This window comes from Gigantopelta aegis, unplaced genomic scaffold (genome assembly GCF_016097555.1).
Source record: "Gigantopelta aegis isolate Gae_Host unplaced genomic scaffold, Gae_host_genome ctg7642_pilon_pilon, whole genome shotgun sequence".
NCBI classification, from domain to species: Eukaryota; Metazoa; Mollusca; class Gastropoda; order Neomphalida; family Peltospiridae; genus Gigantopelta; species Gigantopelta aegis.
In genome coordinates, this window is record NW_024535976.1 from 2,762 (window position 1) to 16,785 (window position 14,024).

The 14,024-nt window shown below is 41.4% G+C and overlaps 3 protein-coding genes and 1 pseudogene across 3 annotated transcripts; all 4 read right to left on the reverse strand.

Moving 5' to 3' along the window:
• Positions 1-447: 447 nt before the first annotated feature.
• Positions 448-1,080, reverse strand: LOC121366895 (histone H1-delta-like). Its single transcript, XM_041491148.1, has one exon. The coding sequence runs from the start codon at positions 1,010-1,012 to the stop codon at positions 464-466; it is 549 nt and encodes a 182-aa protein (XP_041347082.1). The 5' UTR covers positions 1,013-1,080; the 3' UTR covers positions 448-463.
• Positions 1,081-4,147: 3,067 nt separating this feature from the next.
• Positions 4,148-4,857, reverse strand: LOC121366891 (histone H1-delta-like). The gene has a single exon (XM_041491146.1). The coding sequence runs from the start codon at positions 4,787-4,789 to the stop codon at positions 4,148-4,150; it is 642 nt and encodes a 213-aa protein (XP_041347080.1). The 5' UTR covers positions 4,790-4,857.
• Positions 4,858-7,999: 3,142 nt separating this feature from the next.
• Positions 8,000-8,632, reverse strand: LOC121366892 (histone H1-delta-like). Its single transcript, XM_041491147.1, has one exon. It carries the CDS (start codon positions 8,562-8,564, stop codon positions 8,016-8,018), a length of 549 nt encoding a protein of 182 aa, XP_041347081.1. The 5' UTR covers positions 8,565-8,632; the 3' UTR covers positions 8,000-8,015.
• A 3,145-nt stretch (positions 8,633-11,777) lies between these two features.
• On the reverse strand, positions 11,778-12,344 carry LOC121366896 (annotated as a pseudogene).
• Between the last annotated feature and the right edge of the window lie 1,680 nt (positions 12,345-14,024).

The window sequence follows — 14,024 nt, forward strand, 5'->3', positions numbered from 1 at the left end:
TGACGTAATCATAAAAAGCATATTATTATCATCCAAGTGCAAAAGTTAAACTTTTTTTGTTTAACGACACCACTAGAGCACATTGATTTATTAATCATCGGCTATTGGATGTGAAACGTTTTGGTAATTCTGACATATAGTCTTAAGAGAGGAAACCCGCTACATCTTTTCATTAGCAGCAAGGGATCACTTACATTAACCATCCTAGAGGCCTTTGATACACGTCATGGTGCACTGGCTAGAACGAGAAATAGCCCAATGGGTCCACAGATGAGGATCGATCCTAGACCGACCGCGCATCAAGCTAGCGTTTTACCACTGGGCTACGTCTGCCCCATCTAAGTGCTATACACGAGACAATGGGCCAATTATAACTACAGCAATTGAGTACATAACACTTTCGTGTGATGTGGGTGGCCCTGATAAGGGCCTTTAAGGAGTGGGGTCCTCTCGTGACTGCAGTTTAGGCTTTCTTTGCCTTGACGACTTTCTTTTTGGGCGTTTTGACCTTTTTTGGCTTTGCTGCCACCTTTGCTTTCTTGGGCGTCTTTGCTTTCTTTGGTTTTGCGGTCTTCTTAGGGGACTTGGTTTTCTTAGCTGCAGGCTTAGCTTTCTTGTCTCCTGCCGACTTCTTGGTTGCCTTCTTGATGGGAGTTTTAACCTTCTTTGGCTTCTCAACAGCAGTCTTCTTGGCAGCAGGTTTCTTTTCTGCTTTCTTCTCGCCGAGACGAAATGAACCTGCAGCACCTGTGCCTTTAGCCTGTTTCAGTATTCCACTCTGAACACCATTCTTCAAAGCAGTCTTGAGACGGGCATTGATTGCCTTCGGGTTGTCTCCAACTTTGTAGTTGGCCATGACGTACTTGAGAAGTGCCTGTCTGGACGAGCCACCCCTCTCCTTCAGTGCGGTGACTGCATCTTTCACCATACTAGAATACGATGGGTGATCCGCTGGCTTCTTAGGCTTGGATACTTTCTTTTTTGGTGTTTTAACTTGAGTAGACTCCGTCATTTTTACCTTCAGTGATGCTATATTTCTCCTAATTCGATCAACGACTTACTCCTAACAGTATCAATCCGATTGTGTCCCCAGCCTCAGATCCCGCCACGCTCTCAAAATCGCGCGGACGTCGTCGAACTCGTCGTTTTCGGCTCAGCTGATCAGCCGCCATGGCTGGAAAACAACCGTTTGCTAGTGTGCATTGAATATTGTAAACCATATTTATTTCAATAAAATTGATTAATTAGAAACTTAATTTTGCTACCACCTTTTAGGAGACATAATGTACTATCTAACTTTCGAAAACAGAAATCGTGTGCGGTCTTTAAAGACTGAAAATCTAGTGATAAAGCGCAATAAAATGGCCAAACAAGTTAAAACTTTTGTCATTTTTGTTACAAAATACACATTTCGAAAAAGTGTATACCAAAAATCACATTACACTTTCGAAGTACATCCATTGTAGGTGTCCAGATATAACTATTTGAAGGAAAAAGGTAAAGTTTAATGCAGTGAGGTCTGGAAACAAATCATGTATCAAACACAAAAACATAGGCTTGTAAAAACAAAGATGCCGGTCGTCAGTTGAGTATTTGTTGTTGTATACTGATTAATATAATGCAATACTAACGATTAAGCTATTCAAAACTATAAACTAATTGCATTTTATTCTTCTGTTATATTTCTTAAAACGTACTATATTAGCATTTAACATTAGATAAATTAGCGGAACTTGTCATTATTACAACCATTTATGTCGGAGTGATGTCCACCGGTACGGGTGTACACACACATACACCCCCCCCCCCCCCCCCCCCCCCCCCCCCCCCCCCCCCCCCCCCCCCCCCACACACACACACACACACACACACAAAAATACACAGAGAGAGAGACAGAGAGAGAGAGAGAGAGAGAGAGAGAGAGAGAGAGAGAGAGAGAGAGAGAGAGAGAGAGAGAGAGAGAGAGAGAGAGAGAGAGAGGTACACGAACACATGCTCACACATCCACTCACGTTTGTTATAACAACAACGGCCCCCACCCAGACCGAGCAAGGCCACAATACTGTCTTATCTCTCACCAACCAGTAAACTACTGTTCTGGACAGCCCAGATAGCTGAGGTGTGTGTCCTGGACAGTGTGCTTGAACCTCAGTTGGATATAAGAACAAATCTAGGTACAAATGAAATGAATAAATGAAAGCAATACATGTTTTATTTTGTGGCTAGAAATAATTAAATTATGCGTTATTGTTTGGTGTTGAGTTTTGGTTTTGGTGGACGGGGTGGGGGGGGGGGGGGGGGGGGGGGGTGGGGGTGGGGTGAGAGTGTGTGGCATAATCAGTTGGCATTTTGTAAAACATCTTATATTTTGTTGTTGTTTTTGTTTTTAAATATCAATAATTTATTATTTGTCAGTTACGTTTGATCCAATTAAGTAGTTTATTTATTTTGAAATGGTCCAACTGATGCTATTAATCAGGTTAATCCAGTTGGTGTTCAATCACCGGAGTTAAACAACATAGGGCCAGGTTAGTACTTGAATGGGTGACCGCCTGGGAACACTGGGTGCTGGAGACGTTTTATTTTCCTGCTAAAAAAACAACCCCACTAATTTCTTTTTAAATTTTTTTTGTTGTTGTTTTTTATCTCATAAGATAAGTTTGAATTTCGTAAATATTTTAAATATTCAGAATGTGTTATTTGTCAATTACGTTCCAATTAAGTAATTCATTTATCAGTGAACTAATACAGTTAACCATGTTTCAAAATAGCATTCGTATACATGTACATTTGTAATGTCATATTTGTTCTGTCATTGTTGTCTATGGCTATACCAACTAGAAAACACCGGTCCGACTCGGTTACTGGTGAAGTCAGAGGTTGTGCCCAGAATGGACGTGCCTGAATCTGATGGAATATAGGTACGTTAATACAGTCCACCCACCCTACACCGGATCTCCTCCCTATAGGTAGTACTAAACCAAATAACTTTTGGCTGGGTCAAAGTTGGAGGTGCACCGAACTTTTGATAGAGAAGCTAACACCACAAGTCCCGTGATTGGTTATATAAATGTGAGTGTGTTGGTTGTAAAAATCATTAGTTTTATCTGGGCAAAATATGTCTGCAATTTTATTTCATCTAGTACCACTGTGTCAAGTAGCCTTGTGCTCAGGTCAGGTCAGGTCAGAGAGTTTAACCTGCCTATTCAGAGCAAGCTGTTGTAGCGCACGCCTGTCCTGGGCGCAGGTGTCGGCCTCAGTCGGTTCCTCCGTCCAGGACAGGAATGGGGTGGGGAGGGTGGGGGAGGCGCCTGCACTATCAGGTGCAAAGCCTTGTGCTGGAAACATGTATGGGGTACCTGTTAAAAAGAAAAAGAAGTAACATTTTGTGCGGAACTAGGGTAGTCACAGACGCTACCCGTTATCTCTAAAATGAGCAGCTTCACTCGTAATCTTTTCTGATTTACTTTAAGGGTGAGGGGTGGTAGCCACATGTTACTATTGTCGTCTATGGAATTTTATTTGGCAATATACACCCATCAGCGCATTTTAGCAACGTATGGTCCGCTTATTACTCCGATGGGTGACGGCCTGGCCAAACCGGGTACCGTAGACATACAAAAACAGTTCTTTAGCATATTAATGTCTATTTATCAATTTTGTAAGTTTTCTGTACGACATTAAAATGTTGAACTGTTTAGCGTTGGTCTTTTGTTAATTATATTTATTTTATGACAATGCGTCATTACAAAATTATTATATATTTATGAAGATGACGTAATCATAAAAAGCATATTATTATCATCCAAGTGCAAAAGTTAAACTTTTTTTGTTTAACGACACCACTAGAGCACATTGATTTATTAATCATCGGCTATTGGATGTGAAACGTTTTGGTAATTCTGACATATAGTCTTAAGAGAGGAAACCCGCTACATCTTTTCATTAGCAGCAAGGGATCACTTACATTAACCATCCTAGAGGCCTTTGATACACGTCATGGTGCACTGGCTAGAACGAGAAATAGCCCAATGGGTCCACAGATGAGGATCGATCCTAGACCGACCGCGCATCAAGCTAGCGTTTTACCACTGGGCTACGTCTGCCCCATCTAAGTGCTATACACGAGACAATGGGCCAATTATAACTACAGCAATTGAGTACATAACACTTTCGTGTGATGTGGGTGGCCCTGATAAGGGCCTTTAAGGAGTGGGGTCCTCTCGTGACTGCAGTTTAGGCTTTCTTTTTTTGCCTTGACGACTTTCTTTTTGGGCGTTTTGACCTTTTTTGGCTTTGCTGCCACCTTTGCTTTCTTGGGCGTCTTTGCTTTCTTTGGTTTTGCGGTCTTCTTAGGGGACTTGGTTTTCTTAGCTGCAGGCTTAGCTTTCTTGTCTCCTGCCGACTTCTTGGTTGCCTTCTTGATGGGAGTTTTAACCTTCTTTGGCTTCTCAACAGCAGTCTTCTTGGCAGCAGGTTTCTTTTCTGCTTTCTTCTCGCCGAGACGAAATGAACCTGCAGCACCTGTGCCTTTAGCCTGTTTCAGTATTCCACTCTGAACACCATTCTTCAAAGCAGTCTTGAGACGGGCATTGATTGCCTTCGGGTTGTCTCCAACTTTGTAGTTGGCCATGACGTACTTGAGAAGTGCCTGTCTGGACGAGCCACCCCTCTCCTTCAGTGCGGTGACTGCATCTTTCACCATACTAGAATACGATGGGTGATCCGCTGGCTTCTTAGGCTTGGATACTTTCTTTTTTGGTGTTTTAACTTGAGTAGACTCCGTCATTTTTACCTTCAGTGATGCTATATTTCTCCTAATTCGATCAACGACTTACTCCTAACAGTATCAATCCGATTGTGTCCCCAGCCTCAGATCCCGCCACGCTCTCAAAATCGCGCGGACGTCGTCGAACTCGTCGTTTTCGGCTCAGCTGATCAGCCGCCATGGCTGGAAAACAACCGTTTGCTAGTGTGCATTGAATATTGTAAACCATATTTATTTCAATAAAATTGATTAATTAGAAACTTAATTTTGCTACCACCTTTTAGGAGACATAATGTACTATCTAACTTTCGAAAACAGAAATCGTGTGCGGTCTTTAAAGACTGAAAATCTAGTGATAAAGCGCAATAAAATGGCCAAACAAGTTAAAACTTTTGTCATTTTTGTTACAAAATACACATTTCGAAAAAGTGTATACCAAAAATCACATTACACTTTCGAAGTACATCCATTGTAGGTGTCCAGATATAACTATTTGAAGGAAAAAGGTAAAGTTTAATGCAGTGAGGTCTGGAAACAAATCATGTATCAAACACAAAAACATAGGCTTGTAAAAACAAAGATGCCGGTCGTCAGTTGAGTATTTGTTGTTGTATACTGATTAATATAATGCAATACTAACGATTAAGCTATTCAAAACTATAAACTAATTGCATTTTATTCTTCTGTTATATTTCTTAAAACGTACTATATTAGCATTTAACATTAGATAAATTAGCGGAACTTGTCATTATTAATCAACCATTTATGTCGGAGTGATGTCCACCGGTACGGGTGTACACACACCCCCACCCCCCCCCCCCCCCCCCCCCCCCCCCCCCCCCCCCCCCCCCCACACACACACACACACACACACACACACACACAAAAATACACATACAGAGAGAGACAGAGAGAGATAAAGAGAGAGAGAGAGAGAGAGAGAGAGAGAGAGAGAGAGAGAGAGAGAGAGAGAGAGAGAGAGAGAGAGAGGTACACGAACACATGCTCACACATCCACTCACGTTTGTTATAACAACAACGGCCCCCACCCAGACCGAGCAAGGCCACAATACTGTCTTATCTCTCACCAACCAGTAAACTACTGTTCTGGACAGCCCAGATAGCTGAGGTGTGTGTCCTGGACAGTGTGCTTGAACCTCAGTTGGATATAAGAACAAATCTAGGTACAAATGAAATGAATAAATGAAAGCAATACATGTTTTATTTTGTGGCTAGAAATAATTAAATTATGCGTTATTGTTTGGTGTTGAGTTTTGGTTTTGGTGGACGGGGGGGGGGGGGGGGGGGGGGGGGGGGGGGGGGGGTGGGGTGAGAGTGTGTGGCATAATCAGTTGGCATTTTGTAAAACATCTTATATTTTGTTGTTGTTTTTGTTTTTAAATATCAATAATTTATTATTTGTCAGTTACGTTTGATCCAATTAAGTAGTTTATTTATTTTGAAATGGTCCAACTGATGCTATTAATCAGGTTAATCCAGTTGGTGTTCAATCACCGGAGTTAAACAACATAGGGCCAGGTTAGTACTTGAATGGGTGACCGCCTGGGAACACTGGGTGCTGGAGACGTTTTATTTTCCTGCTAAAAAAACAACCCCACTAATTTCTTTTTAAATTTTTTTTGTTGTTGTTTTTTATCTCATAAGATAAGTTTGAATTTCGTAAATATTTTAAATATTCAGAATGTGTTATTTGTCAATTACGTTCCAATTAAGTAATTCATTTATCAGTGAACTAATACAGTTAACCATGTTTCAAAATAGCATTCGTATACATGTACATTTGTAATGTCATATTTGTTCTGTCATTGTTGTCTATGGCTATACCAACTAGAAAACACCGGTCCGACTCGGTTACTGGTGAAGTCAGAGGTTGTGCCCAGAATGGACGTGCCTGAATCTGATGGAATATAGGTACGTTAATACAGTCCACCCACCCTACACCGGATCTCCTCCCTATAGGTAGTACTAAACCAAATAACTTTTGGCTGGGTCAAAGTTGGAGGTGCACCGAACTTTTGATAGAGAAGCTAACACCACAAGTCCCGTGATTGGTTATATAAATGTGAGTGTGTTGGTTGTAAAAATCATTAGTTTTATCTGGGCAAAATATGTCTGCAATTTTATTTCATCTAGTACCACTGTGTCAAGTAGCCTTGTGCTCAGGTCAGGTCAGGTCAGAGAGTTTAACCTGCCTATTCAGAGCAAGCTGTTGTAGCGCACGCCTGTCCTGGGCGCAGGTGTCGGCCTCAGTCGGTTCCTCCGTCCAGGACAGGAATGGGGTGGGGAGGGTGGGGGAGGCGCCTGCACTATCAGGTGCAAAGCCTTGTGCTGGAAACATGTATGGGGTACCTGTTAAAAAGAAAAAGAAGTAACATTTTGTGCGGAACTAGGGTAGTCACAGACGCTACCCGTTATCTCTAAAATGAGCAGCTTCACTCGTAATCTTTTCTGATTTACTTTAAGGGTGAGGGGTGGTAGCCACATGTTACTATTGTCGTCTATGGAATTTTATTTGGCAATATACACCCATCAGCGCATTTTAGCAACGTATGGTCCGCTTATTACTCCGATGGGTGACGGCCTGGCCAAACCGGGTACCGTAGACATACAAAAACAGTTCTTTAGCATATTAATGTCTATTTATCAATTTTGTAAGTTTTCTGTACGACATTAAAATGTTGAACTGTTTAGCGTTGGTCTTTTGTTAATTATATTTATTTTATGACAATGCGTCATTACAAAATTATTATATATTTATGAAGATGACGTAATCATAAAAAGCATATTATTATCATCCAAGTGCAAAAGTTAAACTTTTTTTGTTTAACGACACCACTAGAGCACATTGATTTATTAATCATCGGCTATTGGATGTGAAACGTTTTGGTAATTCTGACATATAGTCTTAAGAGAGGAAACCCGCTACATCTTTTCATTAGCAGCAAGGGATCACTTACATTAACCATCCTAGAGGCCTTTGATACACGTCATGGTGCACTGGCTAGAACGAGAAATAGCCCAATGGGTCCACAGATGAGGATCGATCCTAGACCGACCGCGCATCAAGCTAGCGTTTTACCACTGGGCTACGTCTGCCCCATCTAAGTGCTATACACGAGACAATGGGCCAATTATAACTACAGCAATTGAGTACATAACACTTTCGTGTGATGTGGGTGGCCCTGATAAGGGCCTTTAAGGAGTGGGGTCCTCTCGTGACTGCAGTTTAGGCTTTCTTTGCCTTGACGACTTTCTTTTTGGGCGTTTTGACCTTTTTTGGCTTTGCTGCCACCTTTGCTTTCTTGGGCGTCTTTGCTTTCTTTGGTTTTGCGGTCTTCTTAGGGGACTTGGTTTTCTTAGCTGCAGGCTTAGCTTTCTTGTCTCCTGCCGACTTCTTGGTTGCCTTCTTGATGGGAGTTTTAACCTTCTTTGGCTTCTCAACAGCAGTCTTCTTGGCAGCAGGTTTCTTTTCTGCTTTCTTCTCGCCGAGACGAAATGAACCTGCAGCACCTGTGCCTTTAGCCTGTTTCAGTATTCCACTCTGAACACCATTCTTCAAAGCAGTCTTGAGACGGGCATTGATTGCCTTCGGGTTGTCTCCAACTTTGTAGTTGGCCATGACGTACTTGAGAAGTGCCTGTCTGGACGAGCCACCCCTCTCCTTCAGTGCGGTGACTGCATCTTTCACCATACTAGAATACGATGGGTGATCCGCTGGCTTCTTAGGCTTGGATACTTTCTTTTTTGGTGTTTTAACTTGAGTAGACTCCGTCATTTTTACCTTCAGTGATGCTATATTTCTCCTAATTCGATCAACGACTTACTCCTAACAGTATCAATCCGATTGTGTCCCCAGCCTCAGATCCCGCCACGCTCTCAAAATCGCGCGGACGTCGTCGAACTCGTCGTTTTCGGCTCAGCTGATCAGCCGCCATGGCTGGAAAACAACCGTTTGCTAGTGTGCATTGAATATTGTAAACCATATTTATTTCAATAAAATTGATTAATTAGAAACTTAATTTTGCTACCACCTTTTAGGAGACATAATGTACTATCTAACTTTCGAAAACAGAAATCGTGTGCGGTCTTTAAAGACTGAAAATCTAGTGATAAAGCGCAATAAAATGGCCAAACAAGTTAAAACTTTTGTCATTTTTGTTACAAAATACACATTTCGAAAAAGTGTATACCAAAAATCACATTACACTTTCGAAGTACATCCATTGTAGGTGTCCAGATATAACTATTTGAAGGAAAAAGGTAAAGTTTAATGCAGTGAGGTCTGGAAACAAATCATGTATCAAACACAAAAACATAGGCTTGTAAAAACAAAGATGCCGGTCGTCAGTTGAGTATTTGTTGTTGTATACTGATTAATATAATGCAATACTAACGATTAAGCTATTCAAAACTATAAACTAATTGCATTTTATTCTTCTGTTATATTTCTTAAAACGTACTATATTAGCATTTAACATTAGATAAATTAGCGGAACTTGTCATTATTAATCAACCATTTATGTCGGAGTGATGTCCACCGGTACGGGTGTACACACACACACCCCCCCCCCCCCCCCCCCCCCCCCCCCCCCCCCCCCCCCCCACACACACACACACACACACACACACACACACACACACACATACACAGAGAGAGAGAGAGAGAGAGAGAGAGAGAGAGAGAGAGAGAGAGAGAGAGAGAGAGAGAGAGAGAGAGAGAGAGAGAGAGAGAGAGAGAGAGAGGTACACGAACACATGCTCACACATCCACTCACGTTTGTTATAACAACAACGGCCCCCACCCAGACCGAGCAAGGCCACAATACTGTCTTATCTCTCACCAACCAGTAAACTACTGTTCTGGACAGCCCAGATAGCTGAGGTGTGTGTCCTGGACAGTGTGCTTGAACCTCAGTTGGATATAAGAACAAATCTAGGTACAAATGAAATGAATAAATGAAAGCAATACATGTTTTATTTTGTGGCTAGAAATAATTAAATTATGCGTTATTGTTTGTGTGTTGAGTTTTGGTTTTGGTGGACGGGGGGGGGGGGGGGGATGGGGGGGGGGGGGGGGTGGGGTGAGAGTGTGTGGCATAATCAGTTGGCATTTTGTAAAACATCTTATATTTTGTTGTTGTTTTTGTTTTTAAATATCAATAATTTATTATTTGTCAGTTACGTTTGATCCAATTAAGTAGTTTATTTATTTTGAAATGGTCCAACTGATGCTATTAATCAGGTTAATCCAGTTGGTGTTCAATCACCGGAGTTAAACAACATAGGGCCAGGTTAGTACTTGAATGGGTGACCGCCTGGGAACACTGGGTGCTGGAGACGTTTTATTTTCCTGCTAAAAAAACAACCCCACTAATTTCTTTTTAAATTTTTTTTGTTGTTGTTTTTTATCTCATAAGATAAGTTTGAATTTCGTAAATATTTTAAATATTCAGAATGTGTTATTTGTCAATTTTGTTACGTTCCAATTAAGTAATTCATTTATCAGTGAACTAATACAGTTAACCATGTTTCAAAATAGCATTCGTATACATGTACATTTGTAATGTCATATTTGTTCTGTCATTGTTGTCTATGGCTATACCAACTAGAAAACACCGGTCCGACTCGGTTACTGGTGAAGTCAGAGGTTGTGCCCAGAATGGACGTGCCTGAATCTGATGGAATATAGGTACGTTAATACAGTCCACCCACCCTACACCGGATCTCCTCCCTATAGGTAGTACTAAACCAAATAACTTTTGGCTGGGTCAAAGTTGGAGGTGCACCGAACTTTTGATAGAGAAGCTAACACCACAAGTCCCGTGATTGGTTATATAAATGTGAGTGTGTTGGTTGTAAAAATCATTAGTTTTATCTGGGCAAAATATGTCTGCAATTTTATTTCATCTAGTACCACTGTGTCAAGTAGCCTTGTGCTCAGGTCAGGTCAGGTCAGAGAGTTTAACCTGCCTATTCAGAGCAAGCTGTTGTAGCGCACGCCTGTCCTGGGCGCAGGTGTCGGCCTCAGTCGGTTCCTCCGTCCAGGACAGGAATGGGGTGGGGAGGGTGGGGGAGGCGCCTGCACTATCAGGTGCAAAGCCTTGTGCTGGAAACATGTATGGGGTACCTGTTAAAAAGAAAAAGAAGTAACATTTTGTGCGGAACTAGGGTAGTCACAGACGCTACCCGTTATCTCTAAAATGAGCAGCTTCACTCGTAATCTTTTCTGATTTACTTTAAGGGTGAGGGGTGGTAGCCACATGTTACTATTGTCGTCTATGGAATTTTATTTGGCAATATACACCCATCAGCGCATTTTAGCAACGTATGGTCCGCTTATTACTCCGATGGGTGACGGCCTGGCCAAACCGGGTACCGTAGACATACAAAAACAGTTCTTTAGCATATTAATGTCTATTTATCAATTTTGTAAGTTTTCTGTACGACATTAAAATGTTGAACTGTTTAGCGTTGGTCTTTTGTTAATTATATTTATTTTATGACAATGCGTCATTACAAAATTATTATATATTTATGAAGATGACGTAATCATAAAAAGCATATTATTATCATCCAAGTGCAAAAGTTAAACTTTTTTTGTTTAACGACACCACTAGAGCACATTGATTTATTAATCATCGGCTATTGGATGTGAAACGTTTTGGTAATTCTGACATATAGTCTTAAGAGAGGAAACCCGCTACATCTTTTCATTAGCAGCAAGGGATCACTTACATTAACCATCCTAGAGGCCTTTGATACACGTCATGGTGCACTGGCTAGAACGAGAAATAGCCCAATGGGTCCACAGATGAGGATCGATCCTAGACCGACCGCGCATCAAGCTAGCGTTTTACCACTGGGCTACGTCTGCCCCATCTAAGTGCTATACACGAGACAATGGGCCAATTATAACTACAGCAATTGAGTACATAACACTTTCGTGTGATGTGGGTGGCCCTGATAAGGGCCTTTAAGGAGTGGGGTCCTCTCGTGACTGCAGTTTAGGCTTTCTTTGCCTTGACGACTTTCTTTTTGGGCGTTTTGACCTTTTTTGGCTTTGCTGCCACCTTTGCTTTCTTGGGCGTCTTTGCTTTCTTTGGTTTTGCGGTCTTCTTAGGGGACTTGGTTTTCTTAGCTGCAGGCTTAGCTTTCTTGTCTCCTGCCGACTTCTTGGTTGCCTTCTTGATGGGAGTTTTAACCTTCTTTGGCTTCTCAACAGCAGTCTTCTTGGCAGCAGGTTTCTTTTCTGCTTTCTTCTCGCCGAGACGAAATGAACCTGCAGCACCTGTGCCTTTAGCCTGTTTCAGTATTCCACTCTGAACACCATTCTTCAAAGCAGTCTTGAGACGGGCATTGATTGCCTTCGGGTTGTCTCCAACTTTGTAGTTGGCCATGACGTACTTGAGAAGTGCCTGTCTGGACGAGCCACCCCTCTCCTTCAGTGCGGTGACTGCATCTTTCACCATATACTAGAATACGATGGGTGATCCGCTGGCTTCTTAGGCTTGGATACTTTCTTTTTTGGTGTTTTAACTTGAGTAGACTCCGTCATTTTTACCTTCAGTGATGCTATATTTCTCCTAATTCGATCAACGACTTACTCCTAACAGTATCAATCCGATTGTGTCCCCAGCCTCAGATCCCGCCACGCTCTCAAAATCGCGCGGACGTCGTCGAACTCGTCGTTTTCGGCTCAGCTGATCAGCCGCCATGGCTGGAAAACAACCGTTTGCTAGTGTGCATTGAATATTGTAAACCATATTTATTTCAATAAAATTGATTAATTAGAAACTTAATTTTGCTACCACCTTTTAGGAGACATAATGTACTATCTAACTTTCGAAAACAGAAATCGTGTGCGGTCTTTAAAGACTGAAAATCTAGTGATAAAGCGCAATAAAATGGCCAAACAAGTTAAAACTTTTGTCATTTTTGTTACAAAATACACATTTCGAAAAAGTGTATACCAAAAATCACATTACACTTTCGAAGTACATCCATTGTAGGTGTCCAGATATAACTATTTGAAGGAAAAAGGTAAAGTTTAATGCAGTGAGGTCTGGAAACAAATCATGTATCAAACACAAAAACATAGGCTTGTAAAAACAAAGATGCCGGTCGTCAGTTGAGTATTTGTTGTTGTATACTGATTAATATAATGCAATACTAACGATTAAGCTATTCAAAACTATAAACTAATTGCATTTTATTCTTCTGTTATATTTCTTAAAACGTACTATATTAGCATTTAACATTAGATAAATTAGCGGAACTTGTCATTATTAATCAACCATTTATGTCGGAGTGATGTCCACCGGTACGGGTGTACACACACATACACCCCCCCCCCCCCCCCCCCCCCCCCCCCCCCACCCCACCCCCCCCACACACACACACACACACACACACACGCACACAAAAATACACATACAGAGAGAAGAGAGAGAGAGAGAGAGAGAGAGAGAGAGAGAGAGAGAGAGAGAGAGAGAGAGAGAGAGAGAGGTACACGAACACATGCTCACACATCCACTCACGTTTGTTATAACAACAACGGCCCCCACCCAGACCGAGCAAGGCCACAATACTGTCTTATCTCTCACCAACCAGTAAACTACTGTTCTGGACAGCCCAGATAGCTGAGGTGTGTGTCCTGGACAGTGTGCTTGAACCTCAGTTGGATATAAGAACAAATCTAGGTACAAATGAAATGAATAAATGAAAGCAATACATGTTTTATTTTGTGGCTAGAAATAATTAAATTATGCGTTATTGTTTGGTGTTGAGTTTTGGTTTTGGTGGACGGGGGGGGGGGGGGGGGATGGGGGGGGGGGTGGGGGTGGGGTGAGAGTGTGTGGCATAATCAGTTGGCATTTTGTAAAACATCTTATATTTTGTTGTTGTTTTTGTTTTTAAATATCAATAATTTATTATTTGTCAGTTACGTTTGATCCAATTAAGTAGTTTATTTATTTTGAAATGGTCCAACTGATGCTATTAATCAGGTTAATCCAGTTGGTGTTCAATCACCGGAGTTAAACAACATAGGGCCAGGTTAGTACTTGAATGGGTGACCGCCTGGGAACACTGGGTGCTGGAGACGTTTTATTTTCCTGCTAAAAAAACAACCCCACTAATTTCTTTTTAAATTTTTTTTGTTGTTGTTTTTTATCTCATAAGATAAGTTTGAATTTCGTAAATATTTTAAATATTCAGAATGTGTTATTTGTCAATT